Below are 24482 nucleotides of genomic sequence, written 5' to 3' on the forward strand. Positions count from 1 at the left end.
ACTTTGAATTTTTCTGTGTGATATGTTTTGTGGCAGAAAAATCTAAACATCCTCCATCTCCTTCTAAAAATACTACTCCTATTGGATAACGTTACTATATAATAATACTCCATCAATTAATATTTACTACTATTAAGTAATGAAAATTGAAGAGACCAGTCAAATTAAATAGGAAAAAAGTAAGTGCATGGAAAAGAGGATTTGAGCAAAGTCTCTGTCTTCTCTCTTATATATACCTGACCCTCTTGAGATTGCCTCAGACCCATCATCATTGTTTTCCTTCTCACCACACAAATCAATCAAAACCCCAATTTTCAAGAATCTCTCTCCCATCACTTTCTTCAACCCTAATTCCAATCCTCTTTAATTTTCTCTTCTCTTCTCTTCATTTTATTGAAAATCATGGCAGCTTTTTCATCATCATTTCAGCATTTCGACGCATCATCATCATCATCAGTCTTCCTGGCAAAGACTAACAACTCCTCCTCCTCTTCCACCACCATTAATAACATGTGTGCCCTTTTCCATGATCCAAACAATGCCTTATTCCACCATGCCAATAATTCCTCTCTGTTAAATGCTAAGAACAGCATGGATTCCTCCTCCATCTCCGTCGTCACCCATAAAAACCGCCAAACCCTCGCCCCCAATTCCAACAACAAGAGGAAATCCAATTCTGCCCAATCCAAGGTTCTATTTCAAATTATCTAATATCTTCAATTCTGATTTTAATTTCAATTGGATTTTTTTTAAAAAAATAATTGATTTGGTTTTGCAGGATATGAGAGAATCAGTGAAAGGGAAGAAGCAGAAGAAAGTGAAAGAAGCAGAAGAGAAGAAAGAAGGTGAAGAAGATAAAGGTTACATTCATGTAAGAGCAAGGAGGGGCCAAGCTACTGATAGCCACAGTCTTGCTGAGAGGGTATGTAAATAATTTTCATCTAACTATTTTTTGGAGTGGATAATGTTTCAAGTTTTACTAAATTTGGAATTAGTTACTGTTTGGTTACAGTGAACTTTGTTTTTTTAACTATATATGAGAATTTATGGGTTTCTTTTCTTAGGTGAGGAGGGAGAGAATAAGTGAGAGAATGAAGCTACTACAAGCTCTAGTTCCCGGTTGTGACAAGGTCAAAATCAATAACTTTGTGTTAATATCATTGTCTCTATTTCTTTTTTTTATAATTACATATACTATAAAGTTACTCTATCTTTTTTATTTTTTCACTCCTGACATGTTGATGTGGATTTGATTGATGAACAGGTAACTGGAAAGGCCCCCATGTTGGATGAAATTATAAACTATGTCCAGTCACTCCAAAATCAAGTTGAGGTGATTAACATAAAAATATCAATATTTATATATGCATTTTTTGGATAAATATATTAATTGTATTATTATTGCAGTTTCTTTCAATGAAGCTTGCATCTGTGAATCCCACCTTCTATGATTTTGGTATGGACATGGAATTACTGATGGTAGGACCTGATAATCAGGTATGTAGAATGTTCCTTCTACTGGGAGTGATAAATTTCCATAAATTTGATAATTTAAATGTTCTAAACTCTTACATTTGATTTCTTTGCCCAATAAATGCATGCAGAATTTAAATAGTTTGGCATCACCATTGCCAGCAGGCATGCAAGAATGCAGTCCTACAACAGCCAATACATATCCTGTCTTAGATAATTCTCTTCTCTCATATCAAACCCAAATTCCAAGTGCTCTACCCCAGGTACATAACTATTTTTTATTTTTCTTGAATAATAATAAAATATTTACTAATTAATTATAGTTTATGGCATGATTAATTATGTATGACACGGACAAAATTGATTTCATTTTCAGGGTGATAGACAGGTTTTGTGGGAAGTGGATGAGCAAAGACAGAGAATTATTAACCAGTCAGGAATCATCAACAACTTGTTTTCTTTCCCATTGATGTAAAAACCCAACATCCTCTGTCCTACTACAACCATCTGGTAAGAACTCATATCATTCATTTGTCTCAACCTATCATTTTAATATCTACATATTACGTATGATAGTTACTAATCATTGTTCCACACTCCCAATTATAAACAATTTCAAGATTTAATATATTTATTTTATGAGTCACACTCATACATCATATTGAATTGATGATTAATAAATTCTCACTTAGCTTTGTTTTATACAATTTTTCAGATGGTTTTGAACAAAGAAAAAGTAGCAAAGGATAGTAATTAAATGAAAGGCTAGGTGGTTATTCTTGTCTGGCGTATCAATTCCAAATGAGGAGAAGTGGTAAAAGAAATTCGAAAGCTTAGAGTCAGAAATGAGTGGAACCGACCAGATATCACCAAATCTTTCTCTTTTGAGATCCTTTGTTTCCAACTAATTTCTGCACCCATGATTAAGTTCGTGGGTGTCTAGGATTTTAGTGATCAAGAATATTGTACTACTAATATTGTAAAATAGCAGGAATATTTTTGGATGTGGATGTCACTTTTAATTACTTCCATTTATTTTCACAAGAAATTATGACTTTGCGGTGAGTCTGTTATTACAGTTAATCTTACAGTTATGGGTTTCTATTCTTGCCCATTTCCTGTCTTTTGTCTTTGATTTGATGTTTTACTGTTGACATGACTTCTGATACGTGTCTAGTTTTATGTGGGTATTATCTCTTTTTGTATAATCTATTTTATGTATTGAGGGAGACATATATAGATAAGCATGTATAGGTTGAGGTATAAATTTGTACATATCTATTTCCAAGTACTAAACCAATTATATTGCTCATCCACCAGTAAAAAAAATTACTATAGTAAAAATGTTTAAGTAATTTAAGTATTGAATATATACAAGTACTTTATGCTTCAGTTTTTTATTTTTTCATAACTATATATTCATGCAAAAGTACAAATAGATTCAATACTTATTGTCATCGTTATTACTAACAATCTGTCATACCATTAAAAAAATATTTTTCTTTTATTGCATTCTATAATTTCAATTTCAATAATCGATAATTGAATTAGTCAGAACTGTTGTTGCAACATATCCATTTATATATGCAAAAAGTAAATCACTCGCCTTGTCACAATCCTTGTCTAAAAGTTTGTGTAATTCATTTTTGTCAACTTTCAAAGAGAATGCACCACATTTCGTGACTTTCGTCTTTAGTTTTGGTTGATTGAACTTTTCACACCTAGAATTGCCCTAATTTACTTAGTAGATAGTTTAAGCTACATTATAATCAAATAGTATATGAGATTAATGTTATTAGTTTTTTTTAAAATTTTTTAATATTTCCGGCCTACTATTCATGCCTCTCCGCCTAGTATCATTTTCTCCACGAACATCATTTTTCAGTAATGCACTCGACTTTTCCCAAAAGAGAAAGAAAAAGACAAATCTAAGGTGGGGTGTATAGATTCTATATTCAATTTATTTCAATGGAAAAGGTAAATACATTTTGTAATACTTGGCTGAAAAGAGTGCATTCCAAAGGCAGACAATTTAATCTCTGTGTCACATGGGTTTTAGTCTTGTCTAACACTGTTTTTCATGAAGGGCCAAAAGAAATGTTATGATAATATCAAATAGAGATCATTGTAATTATATATATCCACAATTTGTTGCAACTAATATTTGGCTTTGGTAGCCATTCCACCGACTAATCAATTTGTTCTCACCTCACACACTTTGAACACTGAAAACCCATGACTCTGTGCAAATTGAAGCATTTTAGTATAGTCCAACATAATTGTTTTAAAGTTGTAGATATTTAAGTGATTTACTAAATTAAAATAAAGATGTCAGATCATCTATGAAAGTATGATGATTATTGTGCATATGCATCAATCTTGCATAATTTTTACTATTTTACTATGAGAAATTAAAATTGTGATAGACCATGTTCTAGGACATCAAGGCACTCGTCGTGTTTATGTCCAGTAACTCCCACTCATTAGAATCCATTTTGTTCGACTTTTCCCTCAGGGACTATTATAAGTGTTTGTTGAAGAGGTAATCTTCGATCTGGATCCTCAAGAAACCAAAATCCAACCCAACAAACTTCTAGAGTGAAATCTTTCCATTGCTATCGCCATGATTGGTCCCTCTAAATCTAGAGCTCAACATATCAGTTATTGGAAAAATAACATAAACAATCACGAAAAACAATGAAGAAAATCAAATTGATTGTCCAGTTCGTTTCGATTGGACCACGTTTTGAGGTCATGCTAAAGAAGGGTGTCACTGGACCAATTTTTATGAGAATACGATGCATTCTACTATTGACCATAATATATAAAATTAATCTTAACTGACTGACTATATTTATCCATGGCCGTAAGGTTTAATTCCAATGCTTATCAAACTCAACAATACAATATTAACGTAGGTCAAACTGTGAAATGTATTTCCTAGACCTAGCTAGCTAGGCTTAAAATTGGTGTATGTCAATAAATGGATCAATATATATAGCACTTGAATAATGAATACTCGACATTAATATAAACCCAAATACAAACAAACAAGATTAATAATTTAGTGTCATAAATGTTAGACAGATGCCAGGTTCAAACATAAATGTCTGTTGGATTTCATCAATCAATCCTATTTCGCATGCTAAATCATATGCCTATTAATTATGTTTATAATATTAATTCACTTAAATATTTATATATTAGTCATTATCGGAATTTCTATCATATAAAGTCTTTTGTTCCAGTGATTTTGGCCTCCGTGTCGGCAAGTTTTGGATAAATATATTTGAAATAACAGGAAATTGTTGTCTCAGAAACTATTAAATTAAGACTAATAGTATAAAGTATCTTCGTAATAAACTAATAATTGATGACCTCTCATATCATATAATAATAGGTTGACTCTTTGCGTGCGGACATTCGAATAATTTTTATTTATTCTATAATTTAACGATGTGTAATTGTGATTTAGTAAGCCGCAGTTAGAAGGACCTATATCGTCCAATTAAAAGTAGTTGGGTAATAGTAGTAATTACTTAATTTTGTCACCATACCACTAATTATTTAGAATAAATATTAGAAAAACGATTTAATTAGTCAAACTAGACAGTCCGGTCCATATTGAACCAGTGGTCCATGAACATGATAAGTATAGGACACATAATATGTTTCGTACCTGGTCATTAACTAAGCAATTAATTGAATAAAATGGGAAAAAAAATCATGGTTTTAATTTCCGAATGATCTATTCCAAGAAACGACCCCCCAAATTCTTTGATCAATCAATGCTTTAAAGATATATCTCTGCACTTAAATTCTCCATAATGATCGATTAACCGTTTTATTTGTTTGAGAGGCATGAAATGCAAATATCAAAAGGCCTAATGAAGAATCATATCAAAACACCTTCTAAAATCATATTTTCTGCAAGGGTTAATCTTGATTTTTTAAATAATTATTAGTAGTACTATATCAATTCCAATAATACTACTACTAATCAACAATGAAAGTAAAGTTGATGTAGCTAGCACATTTAAGCCATTAAACTGAATGGCCCTCTCTACGTAGGCACATTAATGATGAATATGATTGCTCAAAATGGCATGACTCATCATAAAATCTGGATGTGACATGGCCATCCAGGTATGGTCCTCACCCATCACTTTTATTTCAATTCGCATTTTGCAAACGTGGATGCATCCACATTGGACCATGGCCATGCATACTACTCCTTTTGCTTCCCACAATATTTTGTTGCTGCTATTAATTAATCCGATTTACACATGTTCCTTACTCTTTTACGGAACAAACAAACAATCTAATTAATTAATGAATTAAAAAATCACTACTTAAAAATTTAAAATATCAACTCATACATCATACATGTTGCTCCCACCAAGACAAGATTAACGATTAAGGCTATGCCACATTTGATTTTAGACACCTAGCATATTTGGAGAGGAAAGGATTAAGTTCATGTCAAGTCAGTCACATACGGTCGTAGGGGTCCATGTTTTTTTATTTTAAATTTTATTATTATTATTATTATTATTATTATTATTATTATTATTATATAGTGAAATCAATTTAATAATTACAATTACTTCCATATATTTGTACGTTATTAGGTTCTAGTGGGAATTGATTTTTAAGATTTATAGTTCGTGTAGTTTCTAGCTGGAATTTAGTCAATGTTCATTATTTAATTTTATTACATTGTTTCTCTTATATTTTATTACTAATTTATACCTATTATTTATGTTATGATTAAATTGTTGACTCCTAAAAAATGGCTCCATCATTGCATCGAATTATGTATGTGCATCGAGGGTCAAGTTCATGAACATACATGCATGTTGTTTTCATGCGTAGATGAGAGGTGGAAAAGTATATTGAACGTAGCTTTCGTAAAAAAAATCAATGATTTTTAGATCATGCATAAATTGATATCGTTTTGGGATAAGGGCTCCTTTTAATTTCCCTACTACTACTATTTGTTAGAGAAAAATGTCGCAATTAATTAGATTGTGGTTATTACTAGGTGTCAAATTGTGGTTAGTTGATGTATTCAATAATCCGTTGTTTATGACTATTTAAATTCCACCAATACTTATCCTTGTAGTTTGTGCTAAGCCAATGGTTTTTAAAGTATATATATAGTCGTGGCCTCATATTATATGACCAAAACTCCAATAATATGGCACTTTCTCTAAAGTTATATTAGTAACACGTAAGGTCATATTCGATGCATACATGTCTTAATTTTTATATATATATATATATATATTTATTTATTTATTTCATGATTTATATAATTATATTTATAGGAAAACAGAAAACTGAGTAGAAGGATGCAACTAGTTAGGAATGTGTATACTCTCGTATACAATGATGTTGCTATATATGTTTACTCTTAAAGACTATGTTTCCCGGTGAAGTAAGCTTTATTCTTTATATAACTAAGCATGCATGTGAATACTTCTAAATGAATAGTAGTGACATTTAATATGTTCTTTGTATTTATTAATTTATTTTTTTGCTCACATGTACTATTGAATTTTGTGTACTAACTTCTAAGGTTGTTTGAGGTGGTTGTCCTTCGACTTGGACAAAAACCATGTCCATATACATTGTTGATGATGTTGATTTTGGAAATTAATAGTCCCCTAAGTATTCGGATTTAATAATGGAAGAGTTCTCCTGTGCGCGTCAATGCATCATCTATCTCTCTTCAATAGTATTATTCTACTGTCGTTGGTGCCAAAATGCCAAGGCTAACCACACATGTCTAGTTAGCTTCTTCGAAACTCAAATTTCAAAAGCTTTCTTCCGAATTTACATCATCCAATTGCTTCATACTTTGAATGTGAACACGAAGGAATCTATGACTTTGTTCCAAGAAAATTCGAACCCTCAATCTATAATGTTGAAGAATAAAGCGTACCAACTAAATTGCACTTTATTGTTTGAGTTATGATACTAAGAAATTGTCTTTTAAACATATACATATGTTTCGATATTCACTTGTGAAGTTAAGAGAATAAATACAACCAAGTATCTTCCTAAAATTGATTTTCTTAGGGTCGTAACTATTTATCTTACTAGTAGTAACTTTTCTCGTATAATTAGTAAAATAGACGATGACTTACACATATATTCACTCGAATAGTTTTTGTTGAATCGATGTACACAACATAAAAATGCAGTATTAATGCAAATATGATTGAACGAAATAAAAAGTTGTTATCCCAACAAGAATTTATAGTGACATCACTATCATTCTATCAATTTTATATACAAATAATTATTTTTTGTTGTATGAATGAATTAATTTAGAGAAAAAGATTCTTCTTCCCATCCGTTTGTCCTTTTCCTGCATTAACTCCGCCTATCTTGTCTCTTTCAACATGTCGCTTACCACGATATCCCCTAATTAACTCCAATTTTTATAAATAAACTACTAACAAACATTAATTTCTAGAATTTATTTGGCTATGATATTAATTTCTATCTAATTTATTTTGAATACGTGTTCGTTTAATTTATTTATCTCGATTTTATTTAACAATTGAGTAATATATGTGCCTTCGAGATCAACTTTTTTTTACCTGGTGTAATACTCTCTCGTCCCATAAAAATATGAGCATATGATATGATATGTGAATTAAAACAAAATTGGTAAAGTAAGAGAAAATACGAGAAGACTAGTTAAAGTAATGTTAGTGGATATCGAGACTCCATTATTATTAGTGTTTAATGGAGATATAAGTTATAAATAATTTGATGTATATGAGTAATAAGGGATAACTTACCATAAATGAAAATGCTCATATTTTTATAGGACGAACAAAAATAAAAAATGCATATATTTTTATAGGACAGATGAAATAGTATTACATAAACAGAAAGAAGAAAATAATTCTTCGTGGAAGAAATATGTTTTATATTTAATTTCACCTTCTTTATTATTTGTACGTCAAATCAATTATAATTGGTAGGTGGGCTTCAACTAAATACAGTGGATATAAAATTTTAGATGCTCTATGTCTTTGGTCGACATATATATAGTCCTTTTTTACTCTAAACTCTCACTCCAAGCGAGTTTATCTCCAAAATTTAATTATACTGTTTTAAAGGTTTTATGAGATTATTGACGCTAAATAAATTCAAAACTATCCCTGTACGTAAAAGTATTTGTATTACAAAAAGAGTATCATCATCTTAAATTAGACAAAAAATGAATATGACTGAGTTGCACTAATAATGCTCCTTCCATTGCACACAAATACAGACATTTGAAATTATACAAAAATTAATGCACAATTGGTAAATTAAAAAAAAAAAAAAAGTGATTACAGTATTGTTAGTAAAAAATGAAATCACCTTATTATAGAAAAAGACAATTTTATGGACATCCTAAAATAAAAAAATATTTCTATTTATTGAGACGGACTAAGGTCAAATGAAATAATAAACCAAAAGAAGGGGCAAGAAAACGCCAAAGCCTAGACGTAAATTGCCCTAGTGCCTAGGTCGCTTGATTAGCCCTATTTCCGGAGAAGCATACTGACAAAATTTCAAAATTATGGTTTGTTGAAAATCGACAAATTTTCTAAAAAATGTTTAGAAAAAATATTACTCATTTGAATATTGTGCTGTAATTATATAGTATTTTTTGATTATACAATAATTCATATTAATTAGTAACTTTGGATGGTTAATCACCAGATTGTCCAATATTTTAAAAAAAATAAATGGATTATATATAAAATTAAAATTATACTATAAACTTGAAAATATATTAGTAAACGGTAACGCGTGGGGCAAGGCAATACATTTGGTTGGGGCGGTATGGTAGCATTGAGATATGAAATTGTGTTGTCTCCTTAATTTATGACTATATATATGCAAGAATGTGACAATTGATGTTATAAGTTAATGTCTTCATGTAATGCATCCAACCCATATGGGCTTGTCCTAATCTTCACTAGGATTTGCAACCCCACTTGCTCATGTCTTCTTCTCTCTCGCAACTCTATTTTATGAGTTTTGTAATGTTCCCTTTGAAACCTTTCTTGCTCACTATTTGTTAGGACAATGGTCCCTCATCCTATTAATGACTTCAAAATCAATCTCCCTATGAACATATAATTCAGTGGTCAAAATAACATGCACCACGTTCTTCATTTCCATTCTCTTCTGTGTTATACAAAAAGAAACTTGATAACTACAAAGTACATCATGTAAATATGATCATCAAAATTGGAACTATGGGCAGGTAATATATTGCATAGTATATTCTTAATAAAATCAGCCTATTATTGGGCACTAGGCCCATCTCACTTAGATGGTGGCACACTAGGTAAATAAGAATACCCAACTTTGTTGATTGACAATTTTTAGTTTTGGATAAAATATATTGCTTTTGAATTGTGTGATTTACAACATCAATTGAAATATGGCTATTAACACACTTTGTGGACCTTCCCACTCAAACATATATTCTTAAAACTAGTGACTCTCATTTTAAACCACATTTACCTTGGATAGATATAATTTATCAAAAATCGTGGCCTTTCACTTACAAAAGATAAAGAGCGGTCTGGTTTCAACACATTGATTTTTTTAGAAAAATACATGAATTTAAAAAAAAAATACATAAATTAACACTTGGAAGTTGGATGTAGATGAAAAAACTCTAATACTAGAAAAATGTGGGGTAAATTAGAAATGGGATGAGAATATTGAAAAACGTGGAAATGCCTAAGGGTGTGTTTGGACCACTCTATTATTGGCTTGTGAGGGCCACTCCCATTCCCTTACCGCCGCCTTATCACACTCATCCTTCTACAAATATGGTACTACTTCATTTTCCTTCTACATTTGTTTTACAATAGTACCAGTATTTGACTATGCATGCATCTAAGCGTTTTAATTTAAAGTTATGTCATAATGATTATCAATAAAATCTAGTGTTGTGTGTGTATTGCATTCAACATAAGCAATTAGGAATAGTATATTTGATGTTAGGGTGACTAGACAATTAAAATCATACTATAGTTACATGTTTTCTTCTAGTAATGAATTTGATCATTTGATTTGTCAAAAATAACAAAAAAATTGAAATAGAAGAGTTGACACTTTTGACTTCTGGGCTCACCTTGTTTTACTACATAAAATGACAATAGAGAGCAATTTGCCAAGTTGAGAATGTGAACACATTTTGCCTTGGTATCATCTAATGACATAGCTAATGCACATTCACCTCATCAAGTCACAATCTGATAGAGTTCAACATTATTTATGTTGTTGTTTTATTGAGACAATAATAACTGTGAAGACAGGAAAGAAATGCCAACATCAACAATTTGGTCGGATATTTTGTTTATTCATCTCACTAATAATTTCTCAGATAGTACATTTGGTCCAACAAAACTTCACAGCATAAATACCAGAGGAGATTCATCTGCTAAAATAACAGATTCTCGCGCAAACATAGGAGAAGGGACAAGAAAAAGCTTCATACTAATGTTCAACGGACAACGAATAGCTCTTAAAGGGATGGATTAGATAATTTACTCTATTATACAAGTGTAGAATCAGTCCTTATTTGGGAAGGTCAGTCAAATGGACCACAACACCGGTGACTCAGCTTAGATGAGATTAATTGTGAAGGAGACGTAAGGATGAGCATCTGCGTCGCCTGCAAAACCAGCCATCCCTCCTTCATCCTCTGTTTTCCAGTATGTGCTGCACTCACACAAACAAGACAAATAGCATATCAACAGAAGCATTTTCTCTAGTGAATATGTTAGATATGGATCAGGGCTCAGTATGATATGATCCCGGGACCATAACAAACATGTGCATTCTGAAAGGAGCATATTGGAGTCAGTAAAACAAGAAACAATGCATCTGCTTCAAGAGGTGGACCAGTGCTAAACCGTTTCGTAGTAAATGCTATACATGCTCAAAACATGCAACGGTGTTATATTTGTCCCTTTCTCTACATCTTTTAAAAAATGAAGACAAGGTCAGATGAACTTAATCTCGAACATTCTGACTCTGAAGATGCAACTGTTGATGGATTTACGGTTTAACATTTTATGCGAAAAAACTTTCTCCATATCAGATAAAACCACATGATTCGTAAGTTCCAATAACCTTGCCAAGAAATGATGTAATTTGCAAAGCTCAGTGGTGAACGAAAGTAGTACCTATTTGAGCTGCTGCACAGTCCCTCCAGAATGGAACGAGCTTTCTTCTCATTTTTAACAGATGGTGACAACACAACAGACTGAAATAAAAAAATTTAGAGAGCCACTAAGAATACATTAAATCGTCAAGGCCATCCAAGGGAAATGAATGGATAAAAAGAAACATGATACAGAAGTTAAAGGGATAGGTTATATACCAGAAATGATGGAGGTAGACCATATCGCAGAATGCTTTCACTAAAGACACGTACAGCGCAGAAGTGCATCCATGAGCTAAAGACCTGTCAAACAAATAAAGATTCAATTTAAGAATCCAAATAACAGGCCAATAATCTTGGATGATTATGGAGCATATTTTTGGTACTAGCTTTTTCCCATTTTTGTTTGGGCATGTTGTAAATACTATGTATTATATTTGTGGGTAATAGAAGAAAGCCATTGAAATTCAAGTATAAAGATCATTTTTCCTTCCTTGGGTTTAGAAAGTATCTTTGAATGCAATAAAAAAATTTGAATTCTCTTAGGAAGAGGGACAATCACAATATATAAAAAATGAACTTGCATAGTTTAAATATCTTCATTCATATGATGCCTATATATGAAATATAAATCTAGATTAATATAATAGTCCCTATCAACACGGTTTTATTTGATGCTTGTAGCTCTTGAAGTCCATAACTAGCTAGTAAAATACCCCCTTCATTCTGGGGTGACGGAAAGATCATGCCATTCGAGCTGGGTTTTATTTCATGCTTTTCCCGGTGGTCTGGACAAAGTTACTATAAGTAGGATTTCCCTAATCCTCCCTACCCAACCCATCAACCTGGTTATTTTTTTTATTCTTGTAGCTCTTGAAGACTTGAGGTCGATAACTAGCTGGTAACTATAATAGGTGATATTAGGGCACTCCAGAATAGCTATTGCCAGTTGGAATCCAGAGTCATTAGTGAAGTGAAGCTATTGTAATTGTTAACTTTCATAAGGAGAGCAGCATATCATCTGCACTGAAGATACATGAGGATCAAATGTAGTTTACATAGGAATTAGTATTGTCACTGATGGATCCAACAACTCAATGAGACGAGAAAGGTTCCGGCACAGGGGATCGATGTTGGAGGTCTCTAGCGTGGGGTGCAGATCAGAGAGGACGAGCACAAAGGAGGAGGCTATGGGGACCGGAAGGGCAGTGAACGGCGATGTTGGCTGTCTGCAGCAAACGACCAGATCTGAAAGAGACGAGAAAGCTTCCAGCATTGGGGCTCGATATTGGGGGTTTCTAGCATGTGAAGCGGAGCTGTTGCGGCTGTTTGAGGCGGAGGAGGGCAGAGGACGAGAGTGGGGAAGAGCCAAAAGAAAGTGTGATAGGAGTAAAGGCCATGAATATCACAAGCGACAAGCGATGCAACCAAATGACACGCTGCAAATTTCTGGGGAAGGGCATTGAAATCCATAAGTCGTCTAATTTCTATGGTGTCGTTAATGCAATGTTAATAAGCCATTGAAACAAAAACAATGCCCCCTTCATTGATTGGCTCATTCACTAAATCCAAGGTAACAAACTAACAATTGAAACATGAGTATTTTAGATTTACATATGTTCGAGCAATCTCCGTAGCTCATGCTCTTCTCAACCTAGTAGAGCAATATATTCTAGTTATCCCTAAAATAAATTAAATAAAAAAAATCACTAGTTAAGTAAAAAGTTAAAATAAATCAACCTAGGAGTACTGAAAAGTGTAGGGATTCGGACCCATTCCCCTTTGTGGAAACAAAAATTAAAATCCTTAGCCTAATAGATGGTCAAATAAATACCTCCCCATAACTGGTGTAGCACCATTGCAACAACGAACTTCTCAATGTATCTTGGTCTTGCATCAGCTTTTCAAGCTCCTGCTTTCGAGAATCTTGTGTCTCTGGATTATATTCAAAATCACGAACCTATATTGCATAAAATGTGATTCAGTGCAGAATCCTTTCAGACCTCACAGGTTCTCAACGTCACAAATACTTGTGAGGTGATGCTGAAAACAGCATGCATGAGATGAAACAGAATGCATAAGAACTTGCAACCTCACCTGAAAACTTCTTTCTCGCGCCTTAGTTCTAAAATTGTCAGCATCTCGACTGAATAATGTTACAGTATATAGAGCATATTCATTGTCCTCATGGAGCTTCTTAGAGGATCTGGGAACCTAAAAAAAGTAGTTCCATCAAAAGGTGTGATTTACTAATAGAAATTCAATTTCAAGAAAAATAACAGTACAGTTACAGCAGTCACCAAATAAACAAATTGCTAATTTTATTCTGGTACAAAATAGAAATGTTAAGACTTAGAATTTCTGCAACCAAATATGTTAATTTGGCAATAACTGCTGAAATGTCAAGAGGTCCCTAGAATGAAAACCAAAAGAGAAGAACATTATAGCTTCATAACCATTAAATGAGCACTTACCACATAATCTGTGAGTGTCTCATAGCTTGATAGCCAATCCTTCTGAGAATACTTCGAAACAACTGCAAGGAGAGTGATCAAGTGTTCTGAAGTAACAATATCTTGTGGCTTCACCAAATTGGAAAGGTCACAAACAGCTAAGCTGCAAGATTAAACTGTTTGGATAAGCCGATAATTTTCAAATTCCACCCCCAGCTCAAAAAGCATAGTATATTCATGCATAAGAATGAGTGTTTGTTAGAGAGAGAGAGAGAGAGAGCACTGTAACTAAACTATCCAAACACTTCATCCGACAAAAAAAGAAAAGATCAAACGTAAGACATATTTCAAGGTTTTTATTTGACACCAAATCTGATAACCACCACATATTATAGAAACTTTAAACTACAAATGTCCCTTTAAACTACAAATTGATCTCAGGCTCTTTCTATTAATATTTTATACACAATAACACTCAACATCCTTCAAATATCTTCATATCTATACAATAATAAATTTATCACCTTTTATCATGTCAAAAACTATAAATTCTATAAAGGTTTAAACTGAACCACATGGAGATATAACAAAAATAAGAGCATCCATGATCTACTAATAAGATTCATTTATGCATCTAGATTTTCAAGGAAATACTCCTTCCATTTTGTAAGTGTTCTCCTTTTATCACTTTAGCCTGTCCCTCAAAAGTGTTCTCATTCCACTCCTGGAAACTATCCACCACTAACATTTTTATATGTTACCCTTAATTTTATTCTAAAGAAGTGGGAGCTCTACTTGGTTTTAATGTAAATAACCTCGCTTTCCACTTACAGCACATATCCACAACAAGACCATGACCTAGCTAAAACACATGAACTTGATGCCAAAATTCCAGATCACTATGATTCATGTCAACAAAATACCTTCCAGCCTGCTTTCGATTAATGGCATTTAGTTGACTGCGCACGTTACTGTATTCAGCAACCCGAACCTGCGAGATAATATCCCAACAGTAACATGCTTAGTGAATGAATTTCTAAAATACTCAGAATGTGCTTTAGTCCATGGACAATAGCTTCTTGAGTGTAACCAAAACAATGAATGCAGTACATAATTTGACTAACTCAAATTCACCCTTGTAGAATAGGTTCCGTTCTTAATATTCATCAAGATGACAAACAGTGGAAAGAGGACGAAATCGAGTTCATAACTTCATCTGAAACTTAAGCCTATCTCTAAGAGGTAAGGATCACTGGTTAAGATTATATATATCCTCGAGTCACAACTTATAGAAATCAACCATTGATTAGATACATCATATAACTCCTATCTTAACTGATGAAGCACTTCAACATAATTAGTACCGAATAATAACATTTTTTAATTCACCAAACCACTGAGACCTATAAATATTGAACTTTGGACGAGCAAGTGTACCTTCAAATCATCTTCAATTTTAGCAATATGTACATGAATTCCATCGACAAACTCCTTGAGTGGTGACATTGTGGGATACTTTGCTTCATCCCATGCAAACCTACGCAAATCATAAAATATTACAAATCTCAATCACTCACCTAGTCGAACATTGCACGGTCTAACAATTTGAAGAAAGATCAATCACCTAGTGAGGTAAGAGTCAACTGGAACCCCATCAACTGTAAGAGAGCTACTAACAACTCCAGACACCCTCTCTAATTCCTCAATCTGTCGCCGGATTTTGTGTGACACCCCTTCGATGAAGTTGTTCGACTGCGAAATTAAACTCATAAATTCTTTAAAAAAACTCACTTTCAATAGACACAATAACTAATAAATTCTTTTAAAAAACTCACTTTCAATAGATCATCACTCAATGCCAGCAGAGAATCCAGGGTGCCTACGCGCAGATTCGGAATATTGAACTGCAAAGTCCAATAAAAACCACATCCGTGATCAGAACAAAAAACCAACTTTATTCAAATTAAGTGGTAAAAACAGCAAAATTTCCCCAAATCAGAACTACAATTCACAGGATACAGCAGACAAATAGGAGTAGAATTGCACATAAATCAAATCATTACTCGATAAAGAGCGGTGTCAAATGCTTGTTTGGAGATGGATTCTTGAAGGCGACTCCACAAAGAAGATGCCGACGAGCCTTGGCCAGCGGGGAGAGATGCCGTCCAGTAACGAGTCGTCATTGCGGCGAATTTCTGATTATTGAATCAAATTATATGCAACAGTGGCAAGCAATATCACGTGTGAACTTTTGGGGGAATTTGAATGAGGTGTGGAGATAGGGAAGAAGGTTGCATTGGGATAATGGCTGCTGATCTGATGAGTAATTGCGCTACCACTTCTTGAACCAATTTCGTTTCTATGGTGTGATCGAACATGGTTCCTTTTCTCTGGTAATTATTGGAATAAAATTCTTTTATTAGTGTCGTTTTCTTCAATAATTTTTTTAGTTACGTAGTCGTTGCAAAGGCTAGTCGCCATTTTGATTTTGTAACTTGTTATATGAAGAGTTGATGTGAATGAAATAATGATTGTTATATGATTTCTCCTATTTTGTACATTAAAATCATCTAGTAGATATCTACATATAAAATATTTCACTAATGTTTGAATTGAATATAAAATGTTTTAAATGAACAAATATCATACAAAAAGTTTGATTAGTGTTATGAATTAGTACATTTCATCTAAAAATCACTAACACTATTACTTTTTCTTATTTTTCTTTAAAATTGTGCCCTATAAAACATAATATTATTTCTCTAAATAATACCTTATGCATTGTCATATGGGCATTTTATTAAACAATGAATTCACATTTAACTTTCGGCTAATATTTGTAGCTAATTTTAGAGTCGAAATGATGAAAGATAAGAAAAAGTAACGATGTTAGTGATTTTTAAACGGAATGGAGTACTAATTTGCAACACTAATCAAACTTTTTGTATGATATTTGTTAACTTAAAACATTTTGTACTCAACTGAAACATTTTGTACTCAAAGCTTGATTATTATATATTAGTAGTTGATAGATGTACATGTGGAGTGGGGTCTGATTGAAACTGTTCGTTGCCTATCAAGATGGTGTCCAGATTCTTTTATCTTACCACCATTATCTTCGTCTTTGAAATAGCTTCGTGTGGGTATATTGTACGCCTCAATCGGAGCTCGGGTGAAGAAGTTATGGCCATTTGACGAGGTTGTGGGAAGCAGTTAAATCCGGCAAACAAGCCCGGGTCAGGCGTTTTCGGCATCAAAATCGTCCGGCTCTAGTAGAAACGCCCGGGTTGGCACCATTTTGCGGCGTTTTTCTCGAAAACTGCCGAATTTTAGGTTTCAAATTGGTTTCTGGGGCGGTTTTGGAGGAGATTGAGACATATTCAGACACGAGAAAAGGGAGAGGAAAAGAGAGAAAGAGAGGATGAAGAAGAAAAGGAAGAAATTCCGTCCAACATTCCGATGATCCATCTCCAAATCCCAATTCCACTAAACGAGAGCATGTTTCCTATGGTTTTTGTTGCAAATTCCACCATATGTTTAGGCTAAACTCTCTATGTTGATCCAAGTTGTAATTTAGGCTTTGTATGGATGTTTCCACACCCATACAATGTGCTCAATATTTATACACTATGTTTTTGGCTAATAATGTAGTGTTGTTCTTTCCTTTGCTATTGTCTCTTTAACGTAGTTTATGAGTGATTGATTGTTGGTATGCTATCGAATTAGAATCGTTCAGAGGATAATTTGATAGTGGATTAAGTAGGTGATCATAGTAGATGTTTATATATCCCAGCGCTTCCGCAGGAGTTTATAAACATTGAAAATTAGTTCATCGGTTATGTGTTCAGCTAATTGTGAACTACTCATCATGTACATGTTCAGTGTATGTGATTAGGTTGATGTTTTAATCCCTTCATATATTTCTTTGTTAAAGGTGTAAAAATACAAGCCTAGTGAGCAATTTGTAGTGACATATTTTCCCGTTTGAATAGTCTTTCTTTAGTTAACTTGTAGCTTTATTTTGTCAACATCTTTCAAAACCAAAAATCAAATCTTTATGCTACATCTTTTTAAGTTTTTAAGTTTTAAACAATCTTCTACCTCCCTGTGGATCGACACTTGAAATACTACTAATGACGCTGTAATCTTGCAGTATCGTAGTATTATTAGAGCTAATTAATTAAACTTGATATCTTGTGTGAACTGAATCAGATACTCTAAAATACGCATCAAGAGTATTTTGCTGATTTTGATTAAAATATTATATATATATAAATTATATATTCATCCTACCAAAGATGATCTACTTTTGCCTCAATCAAGATAAACGATTACTAAAGGATACTCTAATCTCTATTTTATTCTTACTCTACCAAAAATGATGCACTTTTGTCCCAACCAACCAAGATAACCGATTGTTAAAAATGGAAATAATTTAATTTCTATTTTATTCTCACTCTCTTATTTTATTCTTTTCATTTTATAAATTTTCCAAATGGAGAAAAAATTAAGTACAAAGAAAATAGAATAAGAAATATTAAAAATATTAATATTTGAAAAAAAAAAAAGGAATAACTTCTATCTTGGAAAGTCCCTAAAAAAACAAAGAATGAAAGGAGTATTATTCTCACTCATAAGTCATAACCGATAAGGCCACAAATATATATTTTTCATTTCTCAGAATAAATAAAATGTAACTACGGCATTGCATTGTTCTCAATTTTGATTTTACGTTTGGTAGCCCATTTTATACCCCTTTTAATACGAGCACTATGATGCAGTACCCTTTTGAGACGTTACCTCCATCTCTGTAATAGCCAGCAAAACCACAATTGAGGAAAGGATACGAAATCAAACAAAAAGCAATTACCAAGATTAATGGCAAACCAGAATTCTCAGGAAATCCAGATAACAGAGCTTCATCTTGTTTGTGTTGAAAAATTTATTTCATTCTAACACAATATTATGGGATTAAGGATAGCGGAAAAATGTTAACAAATGTCAGAACATTGTTGACATACCAAAAATTGCTACATTAAGAAATACTGATTTTCAGACAGCAAGTACTATCAAACAATTTCCAGAAGTAAGGCTATACATGTAGATAATTAAACAAAGAGAGCTGTAGGTTTCTGATACAAAAGAGTAGTACTTAGCACACTTATCCTATCTCTAGTAACAAAATCACATACACCTTTATGTACACAAAATTGAAATAAAACTTACAGGTCACATGCCGTAGGAAATCACCTATCTCTAGTAACAAAATCACGTAGTAAATGACACCAAGGAAACTAACAGAAAATGGAAGATTTCTTATCATTCCAGCTTAACCCTGTCTCCTTCCAGCTGCTGTTTCTCTGGCTCAGCAGGGAAGTATTTTATACCTACCATGTCGCCTACTTCACTGATTACCTGATAGCAAATCCAAGTGGGTAGTATGAATTAGGAACCACGACATTTGATGTATAGCCACTAAATTAGAGAAGTCAAATAATAAATCCAATCACAGACACGAAATATTTGGGCATGAAGTACATGAAAAGCATGGTTTCCCATCAACTACTAAACATTGGTAGCTGAAAGAAACAGGAATGAGGAAACACGAGAAAGGAAAGAGCAAAATTGAGTATATAGTGGTTTCCCATCAACTACTAAACGTTGGGAGTTGAAAGACTCACCTCCAAAGCTTTAACAAGGTCTTCCCTTGAATGAGCAGCAGAGATGCAAATGCGCGCACGTGCCAGAAGCAAAGGTGTGGCGGGAAATGCAACAGTCACAACAGCCACCTACATGGTGGAAAAACATATTAAAGAAAATACATTAGAAATAAACCATCTAAGAGCTTGCTTGTGAAACTAAACAAACTCAAAGCAAATGCAGGGAATATTTTGCCAGCTTTTGGATAGTTTGGAAGAAAATTGTACTGGAAAATGTGATCTATTAGAAAGAAAATATCTATATTTATTGTGTCCTAGGAATTTTACGAGAAAGGTTACCAATGTTTATAAATGGTTCAGGGAAACACTAAAGCTGAAAAAATCAAAAGGCTTACATTTCTTTTCAGGCACTCTCGTGAAAATGCAGGAATTTTTGCTGGATTATAGAGCATAATGGGCATCACAGGAGAATCATTATCACCCAGAACCTCAAAACCCATTTTCTGCAATTCGGATCTGAAAAAGTTGCTATTCTCCCGTATCTTGGCAAGTTTTTGAGCCCCTGTCAAAAACAATGCTCGATCAGGTCACAATCAGGTAATAGAGAGCAGTGACACATTACAGTTATCCAAGCAACTAAAGGGAGATTGAATTCCACCTCTACTGGAGCCATCTTCGCCATTAACAACCTTAATGGAAGAAATGATCTGCTCCGCAGCAGGTGGCGATATTGAGGTGGCATAAAGATGAGCAGGGCAAGTATACTTCAAGTATTGAATAAGTTCCTGCAGAAAACAACAACAATGTGTACAATTTGGTCACAACAATGATAACAGAGTTCACTATGATGGTATGCATAACATATGGAGTATAACTTAAGGGTTCCTTCTCTTTATAAGAATAAGTTCAGGCAATTATGAAATGACAGTGATTTTGGAAATCATTACTGAATATCCCCAGTACAAGGAAACTTTACACAAAATCAAGAGATTATAACCAAATAAACCAAATATATATCTGAAAACAAAAGGGAAAGGCACTTATAAAGCAAGAATTTTATATTATCATATGTTATACATTTGTACATAGTCAGAAGCCTGAACAAAATTGCTAGCTCTCAACTATGATGTTTAAGATTTAAATACGCAGCCACATCATAGAAAAACTGTTATGTTATAATGGAAAGCACCTTAGATCCTGCAATATAGCCACCACATGATCCAAATGATTTTGTGAAAGTTCCCATCATAATATCTACATCTGCAGTATCAACACCTAACAGCTCACAGACGCCCCTTCCAGTTTTTCCAACAGCTCCAATGCTGTGTGCCTCATCTAGATAAACGTATGCCTGTTACAAAGCAAAATCACATGAATAGAAGAGGTTAGATATGGATATGCAGAGAAAAGGCAGTTTAGGAAACAGAAAAAAAAAAAAACGAGTTCCAATGTAGCATACTAGCATGCCTGTGAAATTGAAGTTTCGAATTTCTTTCTTAAGAAGAAAAAAGAAACCTTATTTAAGTTACCGTAATACCAAATTAGAATGATTCTAATACAAACAGGTCGTTCACAACTCTGAAGGACCAGACATCATTTGAATCAAAACATATTAAGTTGAAATAAAAGATTGGTGATTATTGAACAAAGAGAAGAAGCTGGCTTGCTTAGATAATTGCCTTGTATTTCTTGCATATGGCAACAATCTCAGGGAGCTGGCACAGTTCACCTTCCATGCTGTAGATTCCTTCCACTACGACCATTATCTTCTTCCAAGGTCTGTGGGTTCTTGGCTGTCCCTCAGCAATTTGTTCTCTAAGAACTTTCTCCAAATGAGACGGTGCTAAAGGAAGGATGATGAAAAAAAAATACCACTAAAAGTTATTCAATAATATTTCCAGATATTTCAGTTTAGAGGAAAAAATGAGGAATTCTAGACATACTATTATGCTGAAAAACCCGTATAGTGGCTCCAGATCCACGAGCACCATTAACAATAGAGTTATGATTCAGAGAGTCACTGATAATCAGACGTCCCTGTAAATTTGAAATAAAATAAATGCCATTGATAATCAAGAACCATCAAATTATACCAGTTCAACAAACTGGCGTACCTTCCCCATTAGTACAGGAAGAATGGCAGAATTTGTGGCATAACCCATGCCAAAAACTATAGCAGCTTCCTTTCCCAAAAAATTAGCTACACACTTCTCTAATTCAACATGCAATGTGGTAGTGCCTGATCACGTAAGTTACATGTCAATATAAATGTTAAGAGCAATATAAGTCACAGTATATCTAATAAATTAATTTACCTCCATCAACCCGTGCACTGCATGAGCTAGGGGCAAAATTCTTCAATGTCTCAATTGCGCGTGGCGTGCAGTATTCGTCTGCTGCCGCAAACCCCAAATAGTTATAAGATCCTAGGTTCAGACATCTTTTCACTTTTGTGGTTCGCCTGCATAAATTAGTTTCTACTCAGAATGGCTGTACAAAATAAAGTAGCTTTTACATGCAGAAATCATGTTTCAAAAATATACTCCATGTAATTGATTTTCTTTAATTTAACCTCCATATGGTGCCATAACAAGTTGATGCCAATTGTTGTTGTATTAAGGATAGATTTTCTAAAATAAAATTATGGAAATAGAAATAGAAAAGGCCATAGTTTGTAACACCATCAAACATATACTTACTTTAAAGTTTTGTTGTTGTCATTCGAAACACGCTCCACCAAATCAAACCAAGCATCAGGAGAGCTTGATATTGGTCTATTAAAGCAATCCTGCAAATTACAAGAATATTACCACTGCTTTGAACTTCTGATGATGTCTTAAAAACATTCATATTCTACACCAATAACAAAATCGTTTTTTTTGCGAATATCAACTCCAATTGATGGAGATAAACTGTCATGTACTATTAACCTTGTTACTAGTTTACACTTCATATAGACTCTACTCTTATTTTTCACCGGTTTGCAATGAAACATTCTAGCATTCTCCATTGAAGGAGAACGTCAAAATCTAGTTCGGACAAGGCATTTGCATTTAAGAGAAATAGAAATATCTAAGCCAAAGTGAAAGTAAAAACAAAAACCCTGTAGAAGTAGCATTACTCACAAGGTCAAGATGTGTGTCACTATAGATCACCAAAAACCAAATAGAAAATTAATCCTGATTCTAATTTCAGATACTAGTACATAATACACAGACACAGAGAGACATGTGGAGAGAACCTGAATCCGTAGATACAATCTCCGAACATAGAAGTCCTCAAGCCCCAAGCAGATTGGCGCGTAGCCCTTCCACAATCAAAATCCAGGAAGGACACGTCATATCCGAGAGAGAAACATGTATTTGATGCATACAATACAAATCGCTGAAATGGTTGAGTGTAGAGTAGGAATACCTGAAGGCTGCTCTTAGACCACCAGTCGAAAATTTTGCGGAAGAAATCGCGGAGCTGGCCGAATGCGAAGAGGAGGCCGTAGCTGAAGTATGTGGTAAGGGCGGTGATGTAAGGGATTGTGATCATCTTGCAATCCGCGGCGGCGGCGATCTGGTCCCGCGGCGTGGAAAGGAGAAGAGGATCGGAGTCCCCTTTTGGATGAGATCTCAATGGAAAGAGAAAAGTATTGTGAGGAGATCGGTTCTGACCTTACCTCTTTTGCACTCATTTTCTAAATTTCCTATTTTTTCTGGTTTTGGGTTTACCCATTTTCTGATACTACTATTTTTTAGTCAATTTTGGATTCTTTTTCTTTTTATTTATGTTTAAAGTATTCAAAATCATAGATTGTTCTTCCTCTGAATAATCTATACTACTTTTCAATTGCATTGACAGAGGCTTAATAGTTTTAAATATTGAGATTTTTATTAATTCGGATATTTTTCAAAAGCTATGAAAATAGTATTAAAAATCACAAAAAGATATACGAGGCATATTTTATGACACATATTATTCAACATTGAATTCAAAAATTAGGGCGTTGAAACGATTTCGTTTTATTTATAATTCAGACTAAGTCACATGGATTTTACGGCTACCTATTGTAGGATCATAGTCTGCTAAAACTTTTCTATTCGGGTCAAGGTGGAAAAATTGAACACTTTTCAAAGTTTGTGATTTATAAGATTATTTTCAAAGTTTGTAGTAGAATGTTTCAAAATTGGCTTTTAAGATGAATGCCAATTTGTGGATTCAAAAACACATGATTTTGTGTAATTATTTTTCTCAATAATTAGGTTAACTTTTAACCTAATCATGTGCGAATTGCTGTAACTGTTTATAATATTTAGTTTATTAATAAAATATGATACATGTATTGTATTGTACTATCTTAAAAAGAAAAACAACTACTCCGTATATAGTATGTGTTTTTCAAATATGAAAAAGAAAACAAACTAAATCTCTGGAGAAGTCTAGAAATAGTTAGCAAGAATTTAATACTCCATACAATTAGTTTAAGAGCCGTTAAGAATTTAAATTTGAGAAAATTAATACTACTATGATTCATTTTATATTTGAATCGAATTAATGGCTTGGTATTTCTCTCTTCATGGGGTTATAAGATTAGCCCATAAAAATGAAAAAAGGGGAAAGAGACCATATGCATAAATTGCTTCCCAAGGTTTGGGCCGAAACAGACAAGAAGTGGGCCGGTTGTAATTCAAAACTTCCCGAATCAGTTCT

At 33.4% G+C, this 24482-nt stretch overlaps 3 protein-coding genes across 3 annotated transcripts; 1 reads left to right on the forward strand and 2 right to left on the reverse strand.

Annotated features, from left to right (window-relative positions):
* The first annotated feature begins 251 nt into the window (after positions 1–251).
* LOC125190577 (transcription factor BC1-like) lies at positions 252–2498 on the forward strand. The gene is made up of 8 exons (XM_048087907.2): positions 252–690; positions 779–922; positions 1065–1130; positions 1265–1333; positions 1408–1497; positions 1605–1736; positions 1850–1983; positions 2189–2498. Exons 1-7 carry the CDS (start codon positions 403–405, stop codon positions 1946–1948), a joined length of 888 nt encoding a protein of 295 aa, XP_047943864.2. The 5' UTR covers positions 252–402; the 3' UTR covers positions 1949–1983; positions 2189–2498.
* An 8345-nt stretch (positions 2499–10843) lies between these two features.
* Positions 10844–16514, reverse strand: LOC125186975 (V-type proton ATPase subunit C-like). The gene is made up of 11 exons (XM_048083468.2): positions 16188–16514; positions 15960–16028; positions 15749–15876; positions 15562–15661; positions 15048–15115; positions 14146–14287; positions 13769–13885; positions 13506–13631; positions 11891–11974; positions 11694–11773; positions 10844–11226 (listed from the first exon to the last, which is right to left on the reverse strand). The coding sequence occupies exons 1-11, from the start codon at positions 16305–16307 to the stop codon at positions 11130–11132; spliced, it is 1131 nt and encodes a 376-aa protein (XP_047939425.1). The 5' UTR covers positions 16308–16514; the 3' UTR covers positions 10844–11129.
* A 2628-nt stretch (positions 16515–19142) lies between these two features.
* On the reverse strand, positions 19143–23476 carry LOC125190196 (long chain base biosynthesis protein 2a-like). The gene is made up of 12 exons (XM_048087419.2): positions 23199–23476; positions 23026–23091; positions 22484–22572; positions 22100–22245; positions 21899–22023; positions 21728–21821; positions 21464–21627; positions 20974–21135; positions 20443–20569; positions 20180–20346; positions 19806–19913; positions 19143–19539 (listed from the first exon to the last, which is right to left on the reverse strand). The coding sequence occupies exons 1-12, from the start codon at positions 23322–23324 to the stop codon at positions 19444–19446; spliced, it is 1470 nt and encodes a 489-aa protein (XP_047943376.1). The 5' UTR covers positions 23325–23476; the 3' UTR covers positions 19143–19443.
* Positions 23477–24482: the final 1006 nt, after the last annotated feature.

The sequence above is a fragment of the Salvia hispanica genome, chromosome 5 (assembly GCF_029641045.1).
Source record: "Salvia hispanica isolate PSC_SH4W2 chromosome 5, Shi_PSC_v1, whole genome shotgun sequence".
NCBI classification, from domain to species: Eukaryota; Viridiplantae; Streptophyta; class Magnoliopsida; order Lamiales; family Lamiaceae; genus Salvia; species Salvia hispanica.